Source organism: Oncorhynchus masou, chromosome 33, assembly GCF_036934945.1.
Source record: "Oncorhynchus masou masou isolate Uvic2021 chromosome 33, UVic_Omas_1.1, whole genome shotgun sequence".
In the NCBI taxonomy this organism is placed as follows: domain Eukaryota; kingdom Metazoa; phylum Chordata; class Actinopteri; order Salmoniformes; family Salmonidae; genus Oncorhynchus; species Oncorhynchus masou.
In genome coordinates, this window is record NC_088244.1 from 31,153,239 (window position 1) to 31,180,738 (window position 27,500).

Below are 27,500 nucleotides of genomic sequence, written 5' to 3' on the forward strand. Positions count from 1 at the left end.
ACTGTCCTCCACTCATCACACTGTCCTCCACCCATCACACTGTCCTCCACCCATCACACTGTCCTCCGCCCATCACACTGTCCTCCGCCCATCACACTGTCCTCCGCCCATCACACTGTCCTCCGCCTATCACACTGTCCTCCACTCATCACACTGTCCTCCGCCCATCACACTGTCCTACGCCCATCACACTGTCCTCCACTCATTACACTGTCCTCCGCCCATCCCACTGTCCTCCGCCCATCACACTGTCCTCCGCCCATCACACTGTCCTCCACTCATCACACTGTCCTCCACCCATCACACTGTCCTCCACTCATAACACTGTCTTCCACCCATCACACTGTCCTCCACTCATCACACTGTCTTCCACCCATCACACTGTCCTCCGCCCATCTCACTGTCCTCCACCCATCACAGTGTCCTCCACCTATCACACTGTCTTCCACCCATCACACTGTCCTCCACCCATCCCAATGTCCTCCACCCATCACATTGTCCTCCACCCATCACACTGTCCTCCGCCCATCACACTGTCCTCTACCCATCACACTGTCCTCAGCCCATCACAGTGTCCTCCACCCATCACACTGTCCTCCGCCCGTCACACTGTCCTCCGCCCGTCACACTGTCCTCCGCCCGTCTACCCATCCCTTGGAATTGTCTTATTTTGTCTGTGTGTCTGTCTGCCCCAGTGTCCCATGTGTTTGTACATTAGTGTGTTACTAAACTGTAACAATCCACTGATACTGTATAGAAGTAGCCAGATGAAGCTATCCAGTTTATAGAGCAACCAGCTGCTTTCTGTGGGATTGTGCTTAGTGGTGAGATCTAGTATTGATTTTCTGTGCTTGGTGCCCTTGCCATCTCTGTGTAGTTATGCACCAGTACTCAGCAGTAGCTCCCACAGAGCAGAGCAGGGGAAAGGAGGGTGTGTTTACGTGATGATACTGACCCCATTCGTTCACATAGAAAACACATGAACAATGTGACCACAATAGCAAGCGGGGAAATAAAGACAGCTCTTTAGTGGATAAGAGAGTTTTAGATTGTTGTCTGAATGATGCTATTTTAATGTTCAGTAGTATAACATGTTTTACGCTTGTATGTCAGTGGCCATCAAGGTCATCGTGCATACAGAGTGTAAGTAACCAATCAATGATTTGGAGTGCGAGCTTGATGGTGTGTGTGTGTTCTTGGACCACCAGCGAGTACTGCAGCTCCAACAGTGTTAAAATCCCACAGACAATAGAAAGATTCTCTCTTCCTGGCCTTTAACCCGGCACCCAACAAGCCATTCAACTACCAAACTCTCCACAGACCATCAACACACACTGACACACTCCTAGTCCTCTCTCTCTGCTCCACCAGTCTTATATTACAGTTCTGTAGCCTCTAACTATTAATTGAGAAGCAACAAGCCCTCTGTAGTAGCAACAGTAGCAGCATCTGATGCTTGTCCGTGTCCCTGGGAGATTCCCCATCTCCTCCCCTGCTCTCTCTCTAGCTCTCTCTTTCTTCTCTCTCTCACCTCTCTCCTCTCTTTCTATCTCCTCCCCTGCTCTTTCGTTCCTCTCTCTCTTCTCTCTCTCGCCTCTCTCCTCTCTCTCCATCTCCTCCCCTGCTATCTTCTCTCTCTTGCTTTCCTCTCTCTACATCTCCTCCCCTGCTCTCTTTCCCCTCTCTTTCTCTTTCTTGCTCTCTCTCTTTCTCACCATATTCAACTGCAGCCTTGTTTGACTAAGTAGGGCTGTGGTGTTGGATGGAGAGGGCTAGGTGGTGCTGGTGGTGGAGCAGTAGGAGCAGCAGCGTGACTGTTTATGCTTGGGCTGTTGGGGAGAGCTAGGAGGCCTTGGCAGGGAGAGGCAGCATATGTTGATGGCCAGCCCTGCTCCGCTCCACTCTGCCCTGCTCCCCTCCCAGCCAGCCTGGTGCTGTGGACTCTAGTGTGGCACAGAGATCAAAAGACCAAAGGGGTCTTGGGGGCCCAGTTCACCCCTCTCCCATACACACACACACACACACACACACCTGTTCAACTCACACACACTTGCCCATACACAACACCTCTTTGTCATTTTGTCATCTGGCATATGATCAGAGAGTATGTGGTTGGGCAGGTAATCTGTTCTGGGTGGCTGTGGTTCTCTCTGTTCTCACTGCTTCGCCCTTGAAGCTCTTCTAAGGGTTGTTGTGTTGTGTTCACCTCAGCCCTGACTGGTTGAGACCAGAACTATAACTCACATCCAAGGCTAGGAACATGCAGCTTTCCAGTTCAGTTTGTTGTAGAGCTGTAGATGGAATACCAGATTATACCAGCACCACAGATTGCCTCCTCTCCTCTTCTCCTCTCCACCAGGTCTATAAAGGGTTAAACATGTACCACGCAGGCCCCACTCCTCCTAGCCAGCTGTTTAGCCTTTCACACCTCCTCCTCCCCTCCCTCTCCTCCTCCCCTCCCTCTCCTCTCCTCCTCCCCTCCCTCTCCTCCTCCCCTCCCTCTCCTCCCTCTCCTCCTCTCCTCCTCTCCTCTCCTCCTTGCCTCCCTGCCTCTTGGACCAGTAAATTAACACTCATTTGCAAGTTAGATAAATCCTTTGAATGTATTATTGATGCAAACAAATTAGCCTGTATGCCCCAGACAATACCTAATGGAGCCCTGGCTTGTTGGCGAGGAGGTAGTTCCCAGCGCAGGCAGGGAGGGGAGACTGATTGATGCCTGCTCCTCTCCTCTGCCCCTTCATTATTCTGCCACAAATTATTCAGGGGTTCTGATCTGACGCAGGTTGGGAGGTTGGGAGGTTTGCTGCTAAAGTACTGCTGCTTATTGCCCCCTATATTATCTGATATCCAGAGCTGAGCTGAAGCCAGAGCCACATTCATTAGTTTATTAGAGTAAAAACACAAGGCACCAAGGCAATTAGATGACCAGGGAGAGAGCTTCTGAAACCAGGAGATGTGCTATTATTCAAGTCTATGCATGTTGTCTGTAATTTGCTTTAGTTTATTTTGACCTTTTCCTCGAGGGTTCTAGCTAAGGCATATAGATTCTATCTGTACCCACTCACATTTTCACAGCCAATCATAAAGATGCATATAAACACACGCATTCCCTTCGTCTTTTAGACACAGAGTGACGCACACACACACACACACACACACACACACACACACACACACACACACTTGATTCTCCATGAAACAACTGATCTTGCTAAGTATGACAGAGGTGATGGTGGATTGGAAGAGAGCGGGAAGAGAACACGACATCGAGGGAAAGAGGAAGGGAGATAGGGAGAGAGAGAGAGAGAGAGAGGGAGAGAGAGAGAGAGAGAGAGGGAGGGAGAGAGAGAGAGAGAGAGAGAGAGAGAGAGGGAGGGAGAGAGAGAGAGAGAGAGAGAGAGCGGGTAGAGAACAAGACATCGAGGGAAAGAGGAAGGGAGAGAAAGAGAGAGAGAGATAGCTCTGTCCAGAGTGATTAAGGCTTGGTATTGATCAGAGGGAGGAGAGGAGAGGCCCTAGGGCTTCAGCTCTGTTCCTCTCCTGCAAGCTGGCCCAGGACCCCAGGAGCCACTTCAAAGGACCCCACTCTCTCTCTCACACAAATATGCCATTCTGACCTTTGAAGAATGCTGCATTTGATGACATCATTTCCCCTGTTGTTCATCTCTTGGAAATAGTCAATGAAAGCTGACACAAACAAACACACACACGGTGCTGGAGAGTGTGAGGGCCTCTTATAATCCGGTCACTGTCGTTCTCCATCCTGGTAGTTCTCTCTGTCAATACTGTTACTGTGTGTGTTCATGTCTGTGTTAGTTGCTCCAGTAGACTATAATGTGTGTTTTACAGATGTATTGGCTCATACTAAAGGAGAGCTGCACACTGAAGGAGATCCAACTCTGGGATGAGTGTCTAGCGCCAAAGAACCAATCACAGACCTCAAGCACAGATGAGGTCTGTGTGCGGCCCACATCAACGCACCAATCAGCTTGCGAGGCTGTGTCCATGTCTCTTGTCTATTGAGGAAGTGATCTCTGTGGGTCTGACCCCAGTTAATGAATTTCTCATTTTCCCCCTGCTTTCAGCTGACACAGTGCTTTGCAGGTCCTCTTCGCCTTCCAATCCAGATCACTCTTTTTGCCTCCTATCTGCGTTCAAATCCCAATTCATAAACATTTCATAAGCTCAACCTTGACACACACGGTGGGTGGGGGCAGGGAGGGGGACTGGTAGGGGCTCTCCCCTGCCTCTGTGTTTGATATTCTAGGTGCTGGGTGTGTTTCAAACTACCAGTCCCCACACCTGTTTCACATCCGTACCCTGTGTATTAATGTATGTGTGTGCATTTGTGCGTGCATGTGTGTGTTTGCGTTTAACCTATGCATGCTTCCTTTTGTGCGTGTGTGTGTGCGCGTGCGTGCGTGTGTGTCTGCACGTGTGTGTGTGCGCGTGTGTGTGTGCGCGTGTGTGTATGTGCACGTGTGTGTGTGCGTGCGTGTGCGTGTTTGTGTATGTGCACGTGTGTGTGTGTGTGTGCATGCGTGTGTGTGTGTGTGTGTGAACCTGGGTAATGTATTATTCATACCATGAGGCATTCATCTCAGTCAGACACCTTCAACAGTTTGGAGACGTGGTGTGCTGAGCGGCTTAATGGAGTCACTGCAGTGTGGCTTTTCTTCCATTGGCTGATTAACACATGCTGCCTCTCTGTCTCACCATGTCCTGCCCATTAGGCTTTTAGGAAACATGGCTATGTGTCGATGAATAGTTTCTTCACTGTGGATGTTATATTCAAAATATGTCATTTCACTTTCTAGTATTCAGGAGAGGTCGGAGAGCACTTAAAAAAGGGCTTGAAGAGGCAAATCATGGGGAAACCTTGAACCACCATGAATAAGCCTCCTACCCACGCTCCCACCAATCCCTGTCTCTCTCTCTCTCCCTCCATCTGCCTTTCCCAATCTCTCTTCCCCCTCTCCCCCTCCACCCACAGTCTCACTAAACAGCAGGTCAAACTTTTAATGCGTGTGTGTTGCCAGCAGTAGTGAAGTCAGCAAAGTGCCACCTCAGCACCTGCTCTTTAATGATTAATACCATATTGATGGTCTCAATTAATTTCCTATTACGCCACAGAAGGCTTCGCTCGCTCTGTCTCTGTCACGGCTCTCCGTTTGTTTTGGGAAGCCTCTCAATGGCAGCTGCTGGTGGCAGATAGCATGGCTCCTCTCGCACTGACTCCACACACACACTCCTCTCGCACTGACTCCACAAACACTCCTCTCACACAGACTCCACACACACTCCTCTCACACTGACTCCACACACACACTCCTCTCGCACTGACTCCACACACACACTCCTCTCGCACTGACTCCACACACACATTCCTCTCGCACTGACTCCACAAACACTCCTCTCACACAGACTCCACACACACTCCTCTCACACTGACTCCACACACACACTCCTCTCGCACTGACTCCACACACACACTCCTCTCACACTGACTCCACACACACACTCCTCTCACACTGACTCCACACACACACTCCTCTCGTACTGACTCCACACACACACTACTCTCACACTGACTCCACACACACACTCCTCTCGCACTGACTCCACACACACACTCCTCTCGCACTGACTCCACAAACACTCCTCTCACACAGACTCCACACACACTCCTCTCACACTGACTCCACACACACACTCCTCTCGCACTGACTCCACACACACACTCCTCTCACACTGACTCCACACACACACTCCTCTCGTACTGAGTCCACACACACACTACTCTCACACAGACTCCACACACACTCCTCTCACACTGACTCCACACACACTCTTCTCGTACTGACTCCACACACACACACTCCTCTCGCACTGACTCCACACACACACACTCCTCTCACACTGACTCCACACACACTCCTCTCACACTGACTCCACACACACACTCCTCTCGTACTGAGTCCACACACACACTACTCTCACACAGACTCCACACACACACTCATCTCGTACTGACTCCACAAACACACTCCTCTCACACAGACTCCACACACACACTCCTCTTGTACTGACTCCACACACACACTCCTCTCACACAGACTCCACACACACACTCCTCTCACACAGACTCCACACACACACTCATCTCGTACTGACTCCACACACACTCCTCTCGCACTGACTCCACACACACACTCCTCTCATACTGACTCCACACACACTCCTCTCACACTGACTCCACACACACTCCTCTCATACTGACTCCACACACACACTCCTCTCGTACTGACTCCACACACACACTCCTCTCACACTGACTCCACACACACACTCCTCTCACACAGACTCCACACACACACTCCTCTCACACAGACTCCACACACACTCCTCTCACACTGACTCCACACACACTCCTCTCGTACTGACTCCACACACACACTCCTCTCGTACTGACTCCACACACACACTCCTCTCGTACTGACTCCACACACACACTCCTCTCGTACTGACTCCACACACACACTCCTCTCGTACTGACTCCACACACACACTCCTCTCACACAGACTCCACACACACACTCCTCTCGTACTGACTCCACACACACACTCCTCTCACACAGACTCCACACACACACTCATCTCGTACTGACTCCACACACACACTCCTCTCACACTGACTCCACACACACACTCCTCTCGTACTGACTCCACACACACACTCCTCTCGTACTGACTCCACACACACACTCCTCTCGTACTGACTCCACACACACATTCCTCTCGTACTGACTCCACACACACACTCCTCTCGTACTGACTCCACACACACACTCCTCTCACACAGACTCCACACACACACTCCTCTCGTACTGACTCCACACACACACTCCTCTCACACAGACTCCACACACACACTCATCTCGTACTGACTCCACACACACACTCCTCTCACACAGACTCCACACACACACTCCTCTCACACTGACTCCACACACACACTCCTCTCGCACTGATTCCACACACACACTCCTCTCACACTGACTCCACACACACACTCCTCTCACACAGACTCCACACACACACTCCTCTCGTACTGACTCCACAAACACTCCTCTCACACAGACTCCACACACACACTCCTCTCGTACTGACTCCACACACACACTCCTCTCACACAGACTCCACACACACACTCCTCTCACACAGACTCCACACACACTCCTCTCACACAGACTCCACACACACACTCCTCTCACACAGACTCCACACACACACTCCTCTCACACAGACTCCACACACACACTCCTCTCGTACTGACTCCACACACACTCCTCTCACACAGACTCCACACACACACTCCTCTCACACAGACTCCACACACACACTCCTCTCACACAGACTCCACACACACACTCCTCTCGTACTGACTCCACACACACACTACTCTCACACAGACTCCACACACACACTCATCTCGTACTGACTCCACACACACACACTCCTCTCGCACTGACTCCACACACACACTCCTCTCATACTGACTCCACACACACTCCTCTCACACTGACTCCACACACACTCCTCTCGTACTGACTCCACACACACACTCCTCTCGTACTGACTCCACACACACACTCCTCTCGCACTGACTCCACACACACACTCATCTCGTACTGACTCCACACACACACACTCCTCTCGCACTGACTCCACACACACACTCCTCTCATACTGACTCCACACACACTCCTCTCACACTGACTCCACACACACTCCTCTCGTACTGACTCCCCACACACACTCCTCTCGTACTGACTCCACACACACACTCCTCTCATACTGACTCCACACACACTCCTCTCACACTGACTCCACACACACTCCTCTCGTACTGACTCCACACACACACTCCTCTCGTACTGACTCCACACACACACTCCTCTCGTACTGACTCCACAAACACTCCTCTCACACAGACTCCACACACACTCCTCTCGTACTGACTCCACACACACACTCCTCTCACACAGACTCCACACACACACTCATCTCGTACTGACTCCACACACACACACTCCTCTCGCACTGACTCCACACACACACTCCTCTCATACTGACTCCACACACACTCCTCTCACACTGACTCCACACACACTCCTCTCGTACTGACTCCACACACACACTCCTCTCGTACTGACTCCACACACACACTCCTCTCGTACTGACTCCACACACACTCCTCTCGCACTGACTCCACACATACACTCCTCTCACACAGACTCCACACACACTCTCCTCTCACACTGACTCAGCATGACGTACATGTAGCTTACTGCTGCTCCCATGACTTCGGCGGGGTTAAAGAACATGTGCCATGTGTGATAATAATGTCCTTTTGCGTATGAACTTGGTGAGATTGATGTAATTCCACAGCCAGTGTTTTCCCCTCCCTATTCCCCTCTCTCCTGCTGTGTGGCGGCGTACATACAATGTATATACATTATTATCAACTGGGTGGTTTGAGCTCTGAATTCTGATTGGCTGACAGCCGTGGTATATCAGACCGTATATGACAAAACATGTATTTTAACTGCTCTATTTACGTTGATAACTAGTTTATAATAGCAATAAGGCACCTCGTGGGGTTGTGGTATATGGCCAATATACCACGGCTAAGGTCTGTATCCAGGCACTCTACGTTGCATCGTGCGTAAGAACAGCCCTTAGCCCTGGTATAAATACAACACCCCTTCGGGCCTTATTGATTAATTATACAAAAAGTATTTATTCATAATTATACATGCATATTTGTGTCTCTGTGGATTGTACTGATAATGACTGTGATTAACTCTCTCCGATGTCTCTCTCTCATGTGATTCTGGTCCCTGTGTTATGCCCTTGTTTGGCTTCCTCCTCAAAGTGTATTACTTCCAGGCAACTTGTAGTCAACACTGCCCCTGTAGATCTCCTCAGGAAGTGCGTGTGTGTTGATCATCTTGGCAGTGTTTTGATGGCACCTTCTTCCTTCTCCTGCTCCTCCCTTCATACACACACCTCTCTTATCTCTGACCATCCCCCTGCAAATGTCTCCTCCATCCCCACCTCTCTATCAAGTACACACACACACACACACACACTCACACACACACTCCCACTCACTCACATACTCACACACACACACACACACACTTTCTGTTTTACATTTTTATCATGCAGATTTAATACAAACTGCTGGTTGCTAAGAAACCGTTTGAGCATTTCTTGCCAGGAACGGACCTTTGTGTGTTAGACTACACATTTGTGTGTGTGTGTGTGTGTGTGTGTGTGTGTGTGTGTGTGTGTGTGTGTGTGTGTGTGTGTGTGTGTGTGTGTGTGTGTGTGTGTGTGTGTGTGTGTGTGTGTGTGTGTGTGTGAGAGAGAGAGAGAGAGAGTATGTGAGTGTGTGTGCGTGTGAGTGCGTATGAGTGTGTGTGTGTATGATTGTGTGCATGTGCGTGTGTGTGTGCGCGCATTTGAATGTGTGTGTGTCTCCAGAGAGAGGTCTGGCTAAACTGAGCTCTGAGGGCTGCACCTGTACCCAGCACGACATCAGCCAGGGACTGACAGAACCACAGCACACAGGCTGAAGAGAGGAGTATATGGCTGTTGTTTATTTTCTACTGGTACTCTTATCACTCTGGCTGGTGCCCCTACTGCTGTTATTTGGTACATATCTGTGTGTGTCGGCAGAGTACATAGGCAGATGTACAGCATCAGCCAGGTTGTCCTGTAATGCTGGACACACATCAATCCTCACTGTGATGCCCTGTTTAGAAATGCACCAGCGCAGCTCTCTCCCCTCTGGCTGCTCCTGTGAGGTGCTGATTCGCTCGCCGACACTGGGCAAAGACACCTAAAGAACATGTTGACTGGTACAGGGATAACAACACAAACACAAACATGTTAGACCGAGAGTAGGAATGAAAGACAGAGAGTGGGAGAGAGAGAGAGAGAGAGAGAGAGAGAGAGAGAGAGAGAGAGAGAGAAAGAGAGAGAGAGAGAGAGCGGGAGAGAGTGGGAGAGAGAGAGAGTGTGGGAGATAGAGAGAGAGAGAGATGGCGATGGGATAGTTCTATTTTCCAACTCAGTAGGAGTTGATCGCTTTGTACCTGGGACGTGTGTGTGTGTGTGTGTGTGTGTGTGTGTGTGTGTGTGTGTGTGTGTGTGTGTGTGTGTGTGTGTGTGTGTGTGTGTGTGTGTGTGTGTGTGTGTGTGTGTGTGTGTGTGTGTGTGTGTTTGTGTGTGTGTGTGTGTGTGCTAGAGAACGCCAAAAAGAAAGAAAATAGGTTGTTTAGTTGCAGTCTGACGTGGTGTCACCTGGGTGGCCAGGCTCTGAGCATTAGGATCAGTGCCACAGGCCCGGCCAAGACCATTATGGCAGACGGATGGCTCCCTGATGGCCCCTTCCCAGCCGCATAGCCCCTGGCCAGGGCAGCCAGCCTCAGACAGCACAGCACCAGGGGCCAACAGGACTAATGGAGAGGGTGGTGTTGCTCTGCGACGGCCTTCAGATGAATAAGTACGCTGGGAGAGGAAGATACTGGGCCTGCCTACCTTTCTGGTATCTACAGGTCTCTGCCCTCCTCTCCCTCCATGCATCAAACACAGGCCCCTTTTCACATCTTACAAGGCCATCAGATATAGATACAGACATAGCACTCACATAACACCTTTTACAATGACCCTTCCACTAATACTGAACCGCACAACACAGACGCACACAGATACATATGCACCTACACACACATCCAGCAGTCCTTTCCCAGAGTGCAGCGGTTCTTCCACTCTAAGCTGCTCTTGACTCTATGGGAGTGATTATGTGCTGCTGAATTAAACATCACAGCCTGGCCTCAGCCCCTGGCTGGCTCACAGACACACACACACACACAAACACACACATTGGACTCTCTCTTCCTGTTCCTCAAATGTTCCAGCTCTTGATGCTGCCTGGAACCCATAGACAGGTTGGGAAGTACTGTAGAGGGAACACAGAGGGGAGGAGAGCTCCATATAGATACAACACAGGTCTTTATTAGAGGGTAGGAGAGCTCCATATAGATACAACACAGGTCTTTATTAGAGGGGTGGAGAGCTCCATATAGATACAACACAGGTCTTTATTAGAGGGGAGGAGAGCTCCATATAGATACAACACATGTCTTTATTAGAGGGGTGGAGAGCTCCATATAGATACAACACAGGTCTTTATTAGAGGGGTGGAGAGCTCCATATAGATACAACACAGGTCTTTATTAGAGGGGAGGAGAGCTCCATATAGATACAACACAGGTCTTTATTAGAGGGGAGGAGAGCTCCATATAGATACAACACAGGTCTTTATTAGAGGGGAGGAGAGCTCCATATAGATACAACACAGGTCTTTATTAGAGGGTAGGAGAGCTCCATATAGATACAACACATGTCTTTATTAGAGGGTAGGAGAGCTCCATATAGATACAACACATGTCTTTATTAGAGGGTAGGAGAGCTCCATATAGATACAACACAGGTCTTTATTAGAGGGGAGGAGAGCTCCATATAGATACAACACAGGTCTTTATTAGAGGGTAGGAGAGCTTCATATAGATACAACACATGTCTTTATTAGAGGGTAGGAGAGCTCCATATAGATACAACACAGGTCTTTAATAGAGGGTATGAGAGCTCCATATACAGTGCCTTGCGAAAGTATTCGGCCCCTTTGAACTTTGCGACCTTTTGCCACATTTCAGGCTTCAAACACAAAGATAGAAAACTGTATTTTTTTGTGAAGAATCAACAACAAGTGGGACACAATCATGAAGTGGAACGACATTTATTGGATATTTCAAACTTTTTTAACAAATCAAAAACTGAAAAATTGGGCGTGCAAAATTATTCAGCCCCCTTTAAGTTAATACTTTGTAGCGATTACAGCTGTAAGTCGCTTGGGGTATGTCTCTATCAGTTTTGCACATCGAGAGACTGAAATTTTTTCCCATTCCTCCTTGCAAAACAGCTCGAGCTCAGTGAGGTTGGATGGAGAGCATTTGTGAACTGCAGTTTTCAGTTATTTCCACAGATTCTCGATTGGATTCAGGTCTGGACTTAGACTTGGCCATTCTAACACCTGGATATGTTTATTTTTGAACCATTCCATTGTAGATTTTGCTTTCTGTTTTGGATCATTGTCTTGTTGGAAGACAAATCTCCGTCCCAGTCTCAGGTCTTTTGCAGACTCCATCAGGTTTTCTTCCAGAATGGTCCTGTATTTGGCTCCATTCATCTTCCCATCAATTTTAACCATCTTCCCTGTCCCTGCTGAACAAAAGCAGGCCCAAACCATGATGCTGCCACCACCATGTTTGACAGTGGGGATGGTGTGTTCAGGGTGATGTGCTGTGTTGCTTTTACGCCAAACATAACGTTTTGCATTGTTGCCAAAAAGTTCAATTTTGGTTTCATCTGACCAGAGCACCTTCTTCCACATGTTTGGTGTGTCTCCCAGGTGGCTTGTGGCAAACTTTAAACGACAATTTTTATGGATATCTTTAAGAAATGGCTTTCTTCTTGCCATTCTTCCATAAAGGCCAGATTTGTGCAATATACGACTGATTGTTGTCCTATGGACAGAGTCTCCCACCTCAGCTGTAGATCTCTGCAGTTCATCCAGAGTGATCATGGGCCTCTTGGCTTCATCTCTGATCAGTCTTCTCCTTGTATGAGCTGAAAGTTTAGAGGGACGGCCAGGTCTTGGAAGATTTGCAGTGGTCTGATACTCCTTCCATTTCAATATTGTCGCTTGCACAGTGCTCCTTGGGATGTTTAAAGCTTGGGAAATCTTTTTGTATCCAAATCCGGCTTTAAACTTCTTCACAACAGTATCTCGGACCTGCCTGGTGTGTTCCTTGTTCTTCATGATGCTCTCTGCGCTTTTAACGGACCTCTGAGACTATCACAGTGCAGGTGCATTTATACGGAGACTTGATTACACACAGGTGGATTGTATTTATCATCATTAGTCATTTAGGTCAACATTGGATCATTCAGAGATCCTCACTGAACTTCTGGAGAGAGTTTGCTGTACTGAAAGTAAAGGGGCTGAATAGTTTTGCACGCCCAATTTTTCCATTTTTGATTTGTTATAAAAATGTATGAAATATCCAATAAATATCGTTCCACTTCATGATTGTGTCCCACTTGTTGTTGATTCTTCACAAAAAAATACAGTTTTATATCTTTATGTTTGAAGCCTGAAATGTGGCAAAAGGTCGCAAAGTTCAAGGGTGCCGAATACTTTCGCAAGGCACTGTAGATACAACACAGGTCTTTATTAGAGGGTAGGAGAGCTCCATATAGATACAACACAGGTCTTTATTAGAGGGTAGGAGAGCTCCATATAGATACAACACAGGTCTTTATTAGAGGGGAGGAGAGCTCCATATAGATACAACACAGGTCTTTATTAGAGGGGAGGAGAGCTCCATATAGATACAACACAGGTCTTTATTAGAGGGGTGGAGAGCTCCATATAGATACAACACAGGTCTTTATTAGAGGGTAGGAGAGCTCCATATAGATACAACACAGGTCTTTATTAGAGGGTAGGAGAGCTCCATATAGATACAACACATGTCTTTATTAGAGGGGTGGAGAGCTCCATATAGATACAACACAGGTCTTTATTAGAGGGTAGGAGAGCTCCATATAGATACAACACAGGTCTTTATTAGAGGGGAGGAGAGCTCCATATAGATACAACACCGTGCTGCCTTCTAGATCAACCATTATTATATCATTATGCAATAGAGAACAGGGAGAGATGTCAAGGGCACAGGTAAAATGCAGGAGTATTCCACACCATCCTCCATCAGACATCATACATCCATACGCTCCCATTTATACACCTGGAGTGCCTTACATGGGGAGGGCCCTTAGGAGCCCCCCCTGGCCCCCACCCTCCCCACTGCTGAGCCTCCTCCCATGCCTTCTTCATACAGATCTGGGTGGACATGGCCGAACTGGCCAATTCACCACAAGAGGCCCCTCAAAACTGTCACGGGCCCTTGGATTGGTACCTACCCCGGGGGCGCCAGGAACACCATGGCAGAGGCGCGGTGGAAGGAGAGAGATGGAGGGGGGAGCGGAAGGCTGAGCATTGACACCAGACACCCAATTAGAGTGTCTATACTGAGAGCATTTAACAAAGGCTTTTTGAGAGAGGTGCCAGAGAGAGGAGGGTGATGGGTTCAGGAAGGGGACCCCTCCACTACCGAGACAGAAGGTGGCTGCGGGGTGTTTACTCCATTTTAGGGCTGTTTGATGCGGAGTGTTGTTTGCCGTTGTATGCTGTTCTGCGAGTGTCTGTGTATTCGCTTGTGTGTGTGTGTGTGTGTGTGTGTGTGTGTGTGTGTGTGTGTGTGTGTGTGTGTGTGTGTGTGTGTGTGTGTGTGTGTGTGTGTGTGTACGTGTGTACGTGTGTACGTGTGTGTGTGTGTGCGTGTGTGTGTGTGCTTAGGATCCTAGGTTAGGGTGTGTGTGTGTCTGAGTGTGTACATGCAGCAGCAACATTAGCAGCCACCCCCACACTCTCAAACACACCCTTTGGTGGTGAGAAAGCGGTGTAACCTTCCAAACAAAAGGAGAAGAAGAAGTCTTGTGGAGCTGTGGCTGTAAACTTACAGCACCTCAGAGCCAGTTGACCTTGAAATTAGCAGCAGAGGGAGAGAGAGGGAGTCAGGGAGAGCGGTAGAGAGGGAGGCATAGAGGGAGGCAGGGAGGGAGGGAGGCAGAGAGAGAGGGAGCCAGGGAGGGAGGGAGGCAGAGAGAGAGAGGGAGCCAGGGAGAGAGGGAGGCAGAGAGAGAGGGAGCCAGGGAGAGAGGGAGCCAGGGAGAGAGGGAGGCAGAGAGAGAGGGAGGCAGGGAGGGAGGGAGGCAGAGAGAGAGAGGGAGCCAGGGAGAGAGGGAGGCAGAGAGAGAGGGAGGCAGAGAGAGGGAGCCAGAGAGAGAGGGAGGCAGAGAGAGAGGGAGCCAGGGAGAGCGGTAGAGAGGGAGGACGAGAGGGAGGCAGGGAGGAAGGCAGAGAGGGAGGAAGGCAGAGAGGGAGAGAGGCAGAGAGGGAGGGAGGCAGAGAGAGAGGGAGGCAGAGAGAGAGGGAGGCAGAGAGAGGGAGGCAGAGAGAGAGGGAGCCAGGGAGAGCGGTAGAGAGGGAGGACGAGAGGGAGGCAGGGAGGAAGGCAGAGAGGGAGGAAGGCAGAGAGGGAGAGAGGCAGAGAGGGAGGGAGGCAGAGAGAGAGGGAGGCAGAGAGAGAGGGAGCCAGAGAGAGAGGGAGGCAGAGAGAGAGGGAGCCAGGGAGAGCGGTAGAGAGGGAGGACAAGAGGGAGGCAGGGAGGGAGACAGGGAGGAAGGCAGAGAGGGAGGAAGGCAGAGAGGGAGAGAGGCAGAGAGGGAGGGAGGCAGAGAGAGAGGGAGGGAGAAAGGCAGGGAGGGAGTTAAACAGAGAAGGAGTGACGGAGAAAGGGAGGGAGGGAGGGATGGAGTGGTGCATTTAAGAGCTCAACCCCAGTGCCAGGGGCCAGGAGGCTGCTTAATAACGTCCACACCATGCTATTCATCACCATGCCACCACCAGGGCAACTGCCCCAGCACAGACCACAGAGCATGGCCGTAATCACCTCTCCCACCCACACACACATACTGCACACAAACTACACGCTCACACCCACCGGTTCACAAACACACATTCACACGAACCAGCATGCACACACTTTCAACTGATAAACACATGGTAATAAACACAGCCCAGGTTTAAGTGCAGGGTGCTAAACAGAAGCACTCACACACCGATAGTAACTCACACAGACACAGTCCAGCATACAGGGTGTGGTCGGCCCGTTGATTTACTGTCATGCATATAACATTTGCATACAAAAATACTGTAGATTTTATCGAAGCATGTCTGGATATCACATAAACAGATACTTCCATAGTAATTTTCTCACACATGAATGAACACACTAATATCTGTATACATCCCTCGTGCATGTTCACATCCTCAAAACAAAGTGTGGCGTTGACGTTGAGCGTTTGCGACAACACAATCGAGAGTTCCAATTTCCTTCATATTCTGCATTGAAATGGATCTCCCTGTAGTGGGCTAGTTAAATTCCTTCCTCGAGGAGCCCGTAGCCACACATCTCTGAAGCTGCCTCTTCTCCCTAGCCTATTTCCTCCATCCTCTCTTCCTCCTCCGCTGAGGAATGGGGTTTTTCGCCTGACTTCTTCTCTGAGAACCTGTCTTCCCTCTCTATCTGTGTATCTGTCTTCCCTCTCTCTCTTTCTGTGTATATGTCTTCCCTCTCTTTTTGTATCTGTCTTCCCTCTCTCTCTGTGTATATGTCTTTCCTCTCTTTGTGAATCTGTCTTCCCTCTCTCTCTGTGTATCTGTCGTCCCTCTCTCTCTGTGTATCTGTCTTCCCTCTCTCTCTGTGTATCTGTCGTCCCTCTCTCTCTGTGTACCTGTCTTCCCTCTCTTTGTGTATCTGTCTTCCCTCTCTCTCTGTGTATCTGTTGTCCCTCTCTCTGTGTACCTGTCTTCCCTCTCTTTGTGTATCTGTCTTCCCTCTCTCTCTGTGTATCTGTCTTCCCTCTCTCTCTCTGTGTATCTGTCTTCCCTCTCTCTCTGTGTATCTGTCTTCCCTCTCTCTCTCTGTGTATCTGTCTTCCCTCTCTCTCTGTGTATCTCTCTGCTTGCTGCTAGCCTCTCTTTGAAGCCGTTCCACTCCGAGCGGCTGGTTGCTTTATCTTGCTCCTCACTAGGTTTCCCCCATCAGTCCTCAGCTCCTCCACGTCCCACCAAGCCTCCTCTTCTTAACTACGATCCTTTGATGTTAATGGCTGTTCTTATCGCTCCTGTGCTACGCAGCTCATTGTAAGAGAGAGAGGCCTATCTTCTACAATAATGTTGTGCCAGGAAGCGCTGGGCTTGGAGATCCCGTCTCCCAGCTCCCCTCTCCTCTCCTTTCTCCTCTCTTCTCCCCTCTCCTCTCTCCCCTTAATGAGGCACAGTACCGTGTTGGTGGTGACGGCTACATGGAGAGAAGCGGTGCGGCAAGGAGAGGAGAGGGCGACGGGCTGTGACAGGGGTCACCAGGGCTTACAGGCCCGGTTACAGATTACATGACTGTGTCTAGTTTCCACCATTGGACAAGTACTGTGGTTTCTGTATGTGTCTGCCAGAGCCTGTTGAGGGCCCTGAGTCTACATGGCCTGTCCTGGTAGGAGCACAGTCCGACTCTGTAGCTATAACCCTGGTAATGAGGCTGTGACTGTGTTCCAAATGGAACCCTGTTACCTACATAGTGTGCCACACCTATGGGGCCTGCTAGTGCACTATAAGGAGAATAGGGTGATTTTGGGACACAGCCTGTCTCTTCCTGGCTGTAGCCGTGGCAACCTGCCTGAGCTCTGCTTTATAGCACTGTGGTGTGGACTGGCTGCAGGGCAAGGTGGTGTCGCTGAGGCTGAGAGCTGAGCTGAGCGTAGGAACATTGCCTTCCATGTGTGTGGGTGCCAAAGAAACCTGTTGCCTGGCTACGACTGCACCCTGGTCTTACGGTAGTGTGGGAGGCAGGTAGCCTAGCGGTTAAGAGCATTGGGCCAGTAACAGAAAGGTTGCTGGTTTGACTCCCTGAGCCAACTAGGTGAAAATAAATTTGCCGATGTGCCCTTGAGCAAGGCACATAACCCTAATTGCTCCTGTAAGTGTGTTCCCCACCCCCTCAGTAGGCCTTCCTCCCCTGTGACTGCCTCCCCTAGACTCCATAGGTAATTAACTCAGCAACATCCATCCATCTGCTGTGGGGATATGCACTAGACGAGGCAATAAAGGAACACAACACCACTGTCTACACACACATGATACGTACAGCTTTTACCTTGACTATCACTTGGATGTGCATCTTAACCTTGGAGCCTCCCACGCTGACAGATTGTGTGTTGGGAGTTGGAGTTGTAGCATACTCAAACTTCACACACGAGCGTGCATACAAACACACACACACACATTCCCCCTCCACACACACTCCAGCAACCAGATCCCACTCTCACCACTGAGGAAGTGTACCGTTGGAAGCGGCCCTAAACCCGCATGGGGAACGAGCAGGAAAACAACCAAGAGAGCATTACACAATTAATCAATGAGTTAATGAGATCTCATTCTCTCCGCAAAATACTATCCAGGCAAAAGTTTCCCCCTCAGATTTTCCCCCCAGTTTCCTTTGGATAGAAACAAACTGGTGATATTACACAGAGGAAAAGAAAGCAGCCAACAAGAAATGAAATGACCCTCCTGATAGATTTATGTGACGCTTTCTATTTTGATTGTGTTGTTTTCTTGGTGGCGGAGAGGAGGAGGGACGGTGAGGAATGTGAAGACAGTCTGAGAAGAGAGGAGCTCCAGCTACATGTCACGTACTGCCCTCATCCCAAAGGCAGCCTGTTCCCACAGGGCCCTGGTTAAAAGCAGTGTAGAGATGTTAGTGCTCCATTAGAGACAGAACCACGCTGTGGATGTATATCTCAGCAGCAGACAGTATAATACTAAAGCCGAGCTGTAGCTCCACAGATTACTAGTATTTGGATGAGCTGTAAGGCTGCCAGCTAAATGTTCCCTTTCATTGTAGAGCAGAGGCCAATATGCAATATGTCTGTGTGTGCTGAGGTAGAGAACAGCTGTGTGCCTTTATGTGTGAGTGGGTGTTGAATGGAGGGGGGTTGTGCGTATGTGTGTGTGTGTGTGTGTGTATGTGTGTGTGTGTGTGTGTGTGTGTGTGTGTGTGTGTGTGTGTGTGTGTGTGTGTGTGTGTGTGTGTGTGTGTGTGTGTGTGTGTGTGTGTGTGTGTGTGTGTGTGTGTGTGTGTGTGTGTGTGTGTGTGGTGTGTGTGTGTGTCCTTCCTCTCAGTGCGTGTGCTTCCTCCAACATGCTCATACAGTGCGTGCTACAGCCCTTTGTTCACCCCTCTCGTGCTAGTTAAGGATTGAGGGCATGGCCTGCCGATTACCACAGCTGGTAATGCCATCTGGGGGCATTACACACCCCCTCGCCCTGACATGGTGGAAGCGAGACACAGCCGTCCCAGGGTGTTGACTCCAATGACAGAGGACAGGGACAAGGTTTATCACAGAGGAGATAACACACCTCGATGTCCGGCTGTAGTGGGCTGGGGGAGGGAGACCAGGGCCACAGTCTGTCAGACTAAACATCCAGCTCCCTGTACAACGGAGACTATACACCAGACTTATTCAGTCTTCAAAGAGACTGTACCAGAGAACAACTCTGTAATCACAACTGCCGGCCCTTTTAAAGAGAATACATTTCAGTTGTTTTGAATTTGAGATGATTCTAAAGTTGGTCCTGTGCACAAAGCCCTGAGCAAATCACCACAGAAAGACAAGTTCTTGTCCAGACAGGAACATTAATGGTGTTAGAATTAAGAGGCAGCAGGATGGTTTGTTCTCCACATCACACTGATGAAGCTTCAAACTGCACTCAGACACATGGTGTCTTCGACCTTCATCAAGGTTTTTGTTTCTCCCTGTGTGTGTGTGTGTGTGTGTGTGTGTGTGTGTGTGTGTGTGTGTGTGTGTGTGTGTGTGTGTGTGTGTGTGTGTGTGTGTGTGTGTGTGTGTGTGTGTGTGTGTGTGTGTGTGTGTGTGTTCTTTATGTTGTGTGTTTTCATCCTCTGATGTAGTCTCCATGCCGGTGTTTGTGGCAGTAACTAATATTTCTGCCTCTGTGTGAGTGTATGTTGGAAGGCGTGTGTCTGTGGTTATTGGCAACTGTGTGTTTGTAATGAATGGGGTCTTAAGGAGCGGACCGGGAGCGTTTCTCCTGCCGCTGTTTACTCTGCACAGTAATCAAAGCTATTCATGATTACAGATCACAATTGATGTTATTCACACCGGCTCAACTGGTCTTTTAAACAGCACCTATTTTTCATAAGCTGTCAATTTAGGGAATTTAGGGAGGTAACGATTGCAGCGAGGGGAATAGGTGGATTCTGACTGGGTACACTGGCAAGTTAATAGAGGGCATTGGCTCGGCATGTGGGAGGACTTCACAACATGCGTGTTAGTGTGTTACATGCACGTAGGGCAATTACCACACACACACACACATACGAGAACACATACAGTACACACACACACACACAACCCTTCCAAAGAGGTTTTAACTCCCCCTCCAAATCTTCCTTCGGAGACCCACTTCTGTTTTGCTTTTTTCTCTCTGTCTCTCTCTCTCTCTCTCTCTCTGAGTTTCTCTCTCTCTCTCTGTTTCTCATTCTCTCTCTGAGTTTCTCTCACTCCATTCTTTGTGTGAGAAATACCATGCAGTCTCTCCAACAACAACCTATTCCAGCAGCATGTCTGTGTGCTGACACACCAGCTGTAGTGTTAGGTGTTACACTTCCAGCTGGGTCTCTTCCCTCTCTGGGACTCTCTCACTGTTACCACACAACACAGTCAGTCTGCTGACTAAACGAACCTCTCTCTCTTTCTCTCTCTCTCTCTCTCTCTCTCTCTTTCTCTCTCTCTCTCTCCCTCTCTCTCTCTCTCTCTCTCTCTCTCTCTCTCTCTCTCTCTCTCTTCTCTCTTCTCCAGAACCCTGACATCGTGCTCGTCCACTACTTGAATGTGCCGGCCATAGAGGATTGTGGGAAGCCATGTGGGCCAATCCTGTGCTCCATCAACACGGACAAGAAGGAGTGGGCCAAGTGGACCAAGGAGGAGCTGATTGGCCAGCTCAAGCCCATGTGTGAGTATCTGACCTATCACATTCCGAGTACAGCAGTCATTGAGTGCTCCAAGCCTTTTCAAAGCCTGATACATGACCAGGTGCAAGCTCTTCTCAAGGGTCCGGCCCTAAGAGCCCCAGACACACATAGAGGCTATCCAGACATTCACGTCTGGGTTTTTAATGCTCAGACCTCTCCTAGCCTTATTATTGGAGTAGCCTACGTGGCTCTCTCAGAGGCATGTCCTGGTTGCTAAACTGTTACCATCTTGTTATTGTTTTTATTGTTTCTGTGTTCCTGCCCTGCCTGGAGCCATCTGGTAGACAGGGGTCAGGGGTTATCTTTCCCCCAGCCCTCCGGCACCACAGTGGTCAGCCTGAGAGCACACAGCCCTGGCCTCACATCCTCCCAGTCAGGCAGAGCAGGTCCAGCGTAGAGCAGGGGAGAGCTCTCTTGATTGATGCCTTTGTGTGGGAGGAAGAGTCTCTGACTCACCAGAAATCCTTCTCACCTCACCTCCTCTTTCTCTCTCTCTCTCTCTCTCTGATGTAACCTGGTTTACTAATTGCTTAGAGACACGTAGTAGACGTGTTGTTATGGACTGCCTGCGTCATTCTTCTGTCCAGCGCCGTGTTTGAGACAGTGTCTGAGACAGTGTTTGAGACAGTGTTTGAGACAGTGTTTGAGACAGTGTTTGAGACAGTGTCTGAAACAGTGTTTGAGACAGTGTTTGAGACAGTGTTTGAGACAGTGTTTGGTAAAACGTCAGGGTTTGAGACAGTGTTTGAGACAGTGTTTGAGACAGTGTTTGAGACAGTGTCTGAGACCGTGTTTGAGACAGTGTTTGAGACAGTGTCTGAGACCGTGTTTGAGACAGTGTTTGAGACGGTGTTTGAGACAGTGTCTGAGACAGTGTCTGAGACAGTGTTTGAGACAGTGTTTGAGACCGTGTTTGAGACAGTGTCTGAGACCGTGTTTGTGACAGTGTTTGAGACGGTGTTTGAGACGGTGTTTGAGACAGTGTTTGAGACGGTGTTTGAGACGGTGTTTGAGACGGTGTTTGAGACGGTGTTTGAGACGGTGTTTGAGACCGTGTTTGAGACAGTGTTTGAGACAGTGTTTGAGACAGTGTTTGAGACGGTGTTTGAGACCGTGTTTGAGACCGTGTTTGAGACGGTGTTTGAGACGGTGTTTGAGACAGTGTTTGAGACAGTGTTTGGTAAAATGTCAGGGTTTGAGACAGTGTTTGAGACAGTGTTTGGTAAAATGTCAGGGTTTGAGACAGTGTTTGAGACAGTGTTTGAGACAGTGTCTGAGTCTGTGTTTGAGACAGTGTTTGAGACAGTGTTTGAGACCGTGTTTGAGACAGTGTTTGAGACAGTGTTTGAGACAGTGTTTGAGACAGTGTTTGGTAAAATGTCAGCGTTTGAGACAGTGTTTGAGACAGTGTTTGAGACAGTGTTTGAGACAGTGTTTGAGACAGTGTTTGGTAAAATGTCAGGGTTTGAGACAGTGTCTGAGACAGTGTTTGAGACAGTGTTTGAGACAGTGTTTGAGACGGTGTTTGAGACGGTGTTTGAGACGGTGTTTGAGACGATGTTTGAGACGGTGTCTGAGACGGTGTTTGAGACGGTGTTTGGTAAAATGTCAGGGTTTGAGACAGTGTTTGAGACAGTGTTTGAGACAGTGTCTGAGACCGTGTTTGAGACCGTGTTTGAGACAGTGTTTGAGACAGTGTTTGAGACAGTGTCTGAGACAGTGTTTGAGACGGTGTTTGAGACAGTGTTTGAGACGGTGTTTGAGACAGTGTTTGAGACAGTGTTTGAGACGGTGTTTGAGACGGTGTTTGAGACCGTGTTTGAGACGGTGTTTGAGACGGTGTTTGAGACAGTGTTTGAGACAGTGTTTGGTAAAATGTCAGGGTTTGAGACAGTGTTTGAGACAGTGTTTGGTAAAATGTCAGGGTTTGAGACAGTGTTTGAGACAGTGTTTGAGACAGTGTTTGAGACAGTGTCTGAGTCTGTGTTTGAGACAGTGTTTGAGACAGTGTTTGAGACCGTGTTTGAGACAGTGTTTGAGACAGTGTTTGAGACAGTGTTTGAGACAGTGTTTGGTAAAATGTCAGCGTTTGAGACAGTGTTTGAGACAGTGTTTGAGACAGTGTTTGAGACAGTGTTTGAGACAGTGTTTGGTAAAATGTCAGGGTTTGAGACAGTGTCTGAGACAGTGTTTGAGACAGTGTTTGAGACAGTGTTTGAGACGGTGTTTGAGACGGTGTTTGAGACGGTGTTTGAGACGATGTTTGAGACGGTGTCTGAGACGGTGTTTGAGACGGTGTTTGGTAAAATGCCAGGGTTTGAGACAGTGTTTGAGACAGTGTTTGAGACAGTGTCTGAGACCGTGTTTGAGACCGTGTTTGAGACAGTGTTTGAGACAGTGTTTGAGACAGTGTTTGAGACGGTGTTTGAGACAGTGTTTGAGACGGTGTTTGAGACAGTGTTTGAGACGGTGTTTGAGACGGTGTTTGAGACGGTGTTTGAGACCGTGTTTGAGACAGTGTTTGAGACGGTGTTTGAGACAGTGTTTGAGACGGTGTTTGAGACGGTGTTTGAGACCGTGTTTGAGACAGTGTTTGAGACGGTGTTTGAGACAGTGTTTGAGACAGTGTTTGGTAAAATGTCAGGGTTTGAGACAGTGTTTGAGACAGTGTTTGGTAAAATGTCAGGGTTTGAGACAGTGTTTGAGACAGTGTTTGAGACAGTGTTTGAGACAGTGTTTGAGACCGTGTTTGAGACAGTGTTTGAGACGGTGTTTGAGACCGTGTTTGAGACAGTGTTTGAGACCGTGTTTGAGATAGTGTCTGAGACAGTGTTTGAGACAGTGTCTGAGACAGTGTTTGAGACAGTGTTTGAGACAGTGTTTGAGACAGTGTTTGGTAAAATGTCAGGGTTTGAGACAGTGTTTGAGACAGTGTTTGGTAAAATGTCAGGGTTTGAGACAGTGTTTGAGACAGTGTTTGGTAAAATGTCAGGGTTTGAGACAGTGTTTGAGACAGTGTTTGAGACAGTGTCTGAGACCGTGTTTGAGACCGTGTTTGAGACAGTGTTTGAGACAGTGTTTGAGACAGTGTCTGAGACAGTGTTTGAGACGGTGTTTGAGACAGTGTTTGAGACGGTGTTTGAGACAGTGTTTGAGACAGTGTTTGAGACGGTGTTTGAGACGGTGTTTGAGACCGTGTTTGAGACGGTGTTTGAGACGGTGTTTGAGACAGTGTTTGAGACAGTGTTTGGTAAAATGTCAGGGTTTGAGACAGTGTTTGAGACAGTGTTTGGTAAAATGTCAGGGTTTGAGACAGTGTTTGAGACAGTGTTTGAGACAGTGTTTGAGACAGTGTCTGAGTCTGTGTTTGAGACAGTGTTTGAGACAGTGTTTGAGACAGTGTTTGAGACAGTGTTTGAGACAGTGTTTGAGACAGTGTTTGGTAAAATGTCAGCGTTTGAGACAGTGTTTGAGACAGTGTTTGAGACAGTGTTTGAGACAGTGTTTGAGACAGTGTTTGGTAAAATGTCAGGGTTTGAGACAGTGTCTGAGACAGTGTTTGAGACAGTGTTTGAGACGGTGTTTGAGACGGTGTTTGAGACGGTGTTTGAGACGATGTTTGAGACGGTGTCTGAGACGGTGTTTGAGACGGTGTTTGGTAAAATGTCAGGGTTTGAGACAGTGTTTGAGACAGTGTTTGAGACAGTGTCTGAGACCGTGTTTGAGACCGTGTTTGAGACAGTGTTTGAGACAGTGTTTGAGACAGTGTCTGAGACAGTGTTTGAGACGGTGTTTGAGACAGTGTTTGAGACGGTGTTTGAGACAGTGTTTGAGACAGTGTTTGAGACGGTGTTTGAGACAGTGTTTGAGACGGTGTTTGAGACGGTGTTTGAGACCGTGTTTGAGACAGTGTTTGAGACGGTGTTTGAGACAGTGTTTGAGACAGTGTTTGGTAAAATGTCAGGGTTTGAGACAGTGTTTGAGACAGTGTTTGGTAAAATGTCAGGGTTTGAGACAGTGTTTGAGACAGTGTTTGAGACAGTGTTTGAGACAGTGTTTGAGACCGTGTTTGAGACAGTGTTTGAGACAGTGTTTGAGACGGTGTTTGAGACCGTGTTTGAGACAGTGTTTGAGACCGTGTTTGAGATAGTGTCTGAGACAGTGTTTGAGACAGTGTTTGAGACAGTGTCTGAGACAGTGTTTGAGACAGTGTTTGAGACAGTGTTTGAGACAGTGTTTGGTAAAATGTCAGGGTTTGAGACAGTGTTTGAGACAGTGTTTGGTAAAATGTCAGGGTTTGAGACAGTGTTTGAGACAGTGTTTGGTAAAATGTCAGGGTTTGAGACAGTGTTTGAGACGGTGTCTGAGACAGTGTTTGAGACAGTGTTTGAGACGGTGTTTGAGACGGTGTTTGAGACGGTGTTTGAGACGGTGTATGAGACGGTGTTTGAGACGGTGTTTGAGACCGTGTTTGAGACGGTGTTTGAGACAGTGTCTGAGACAGTGTTTGAGACAGTGTTTGAGACAGTGTTTGAGACAGTGTTTGAGACAGTGTTTGAGACGGTGTTTGAGACAGTGTTTGAGACAGTGTTTGAGACAGTGTTTGAGACGGTGTTTGAGACAGTGTTTGGTAAAATGTCAGGGTTTGTCTAATGATAATAGTCAATCAGGGGCTTCTGAAAATCAGTGGGAGAGTTGTTAATGGCCAGACTCCAGGCTGTGTGTATGTGCGTGCATGCGTGCGTGTGTGTGTGTTGGCAGGGGCAGGGCGGTGACGGTGAGTGATGTTCACAGGGCTGATTATTGATGACCAGGTAGAGAGTAGTGTGTCAGCAGCTTTAAGAGAGAGACAGATGCTCTGTGAATACAGACCAGCCAGCCAGGGGCCCTAACACACACACACACACACACACACACACACACACACATACATACACACACGCTGATCATGATCAGCAGAGCTTATGCTCCCCTATCGTTATCCCCTTCACTGTTCCTCTGGCGATCATTTTAGGAGTCACAGCATCCCATCCACCCCAGGACAGGTCAGGACAGGTCAGATCAGGACAGGTAACAGTGCTGCTGTGAACTACGCTCTTCATTAGGTCTGGGGCTTCATTTCAGTAATGCGTGAAATCATTCACTTTGGGGAGTTGGGACACAGAGGACCGAGGAGGGTGAGATGCCTTCTAGCTGACAGGCTACATGAGAAGGCCACATACAGTCTGTGTCCCTAATGGTACCCCATAGACCCTAGTCAAAAGCAGTGCACTATGTAGGGAATAGGATGCCATTTTGGATACAGAGAAATGGCAACAAACTAGCCTACACCCCCCCCATCTCTCTCCCTTTGTCTCTTTCTCCCTCCCTCACTCCCTCTATCCTCTTTTTTTATCCTTAAGAGTCTATTGACGCACTCGTTGTTTAATCTAAGTAACATCATTCTAAAAATCCCCATCAAAGTCCAGCATCAGTTGAAGCTGGAGATATCAGGGGCTGGGAGGTGGCCGAGCTACAGCTGTGTTTGTCAGACCATGAGACAATCCTGAAAATCTCACGAAAACGTCTGTAACGTCCGAACAGTTTAGCCGACAAACTATTATGGAAAGGGGCGACTCTCACGAACACAATGGTGTTCTCCGTTTTGCTCTACTACCCCCAAGAGTGTCACGGGACTCGTCTGAAGGTAACCCATACGAACCAATGGAAGTATGGAGGTCGTTTTTGTGCCAACAAAAATAAGGGGTTAAATTTGTGTCTAAAAATAGATACATACTGTATATATTTCCTGAGCTTTCTTATATCTCCTACATATCAGACAGACACATCAAAACCTGATTCCTTATGATGAATTTTCTGACTATCTTTTTTGCCATTTATGAATGTGTTATTCAAAGCATTTCTGTGGGCTATAGTAGTAAAGCCCTAATTCAATATTTGATCTAATAATTTTTAAATACAGTATATTTTTTTGATAACTGAAAAAAAATCAATATCAAATAGCTAAATCATCCAAATCATCTATGACCATTTTAAAACAATTGAATATGTTAGTTTAGTAAACGCCCCCCCCCTCTCCCCCTCCAACAGTTTAGACTTTTACAGGTTTTAAACAAGCCAGATTAACATTCCATCTACGGTAGAGCAACAGTGCCACCTAGTGGTGTGTTGACAGAATAGCCTCTTTCGTTGATCATAAGGACATGGAGGGGTGCAGGCGAAGTGCACGGCAGCCTTATATTATATGGGTGCATTATTCAGCTGTGAATAATGCAGTAGGCCTTTACCTACTGTACATGCTGTACAACTGTACATCTTTACACATGCAGCTATGCTTCGTCAGCAGATGTAGGTGGGCTTTCGCCACTGTACACTTGAGGGAGTGTAGTGTGTAGTGTAACACTATGGGTGTATCTCTCATGGGTGAGAAGGAGACTTGGAATGCCACTCCTCAGAGGTGTACGGTAGGCCCATGGAGAGGAGGAGGCCGGATGCAATTCCCAGCTCTGTTGGAAACTAAGGACGGTGGGAAACGAGGGTATGTTTGACGTTATAAGCCATGTGTCTTGGTACCATCTGAAATGCATGTTGGCTTTAGGCTCTGTGGTGCATACTTCTAGACTGGG

At 48.4% G+C, this 27,500-nt stretch overlaps 1 protein-coding gene across 1 annotated transcript in view; it reads left to right on the forward strand.

The window, feature by feature from the left end:
- Positions 1-27,500, forward strand: part of LOC135528246 (calmodulin-binding transcription activator 1-like) — a 477,130-nt gene that overhangs the window by 392,103 nt on the left and 57,527 nt on the right. The window contains 1 exon segment of the mRNA XM_064957197.1: positions 20,702-20,855. Coding sequence (XP_064813269.1) covers positions 20,702-20,855 — 154 coding nt within the window.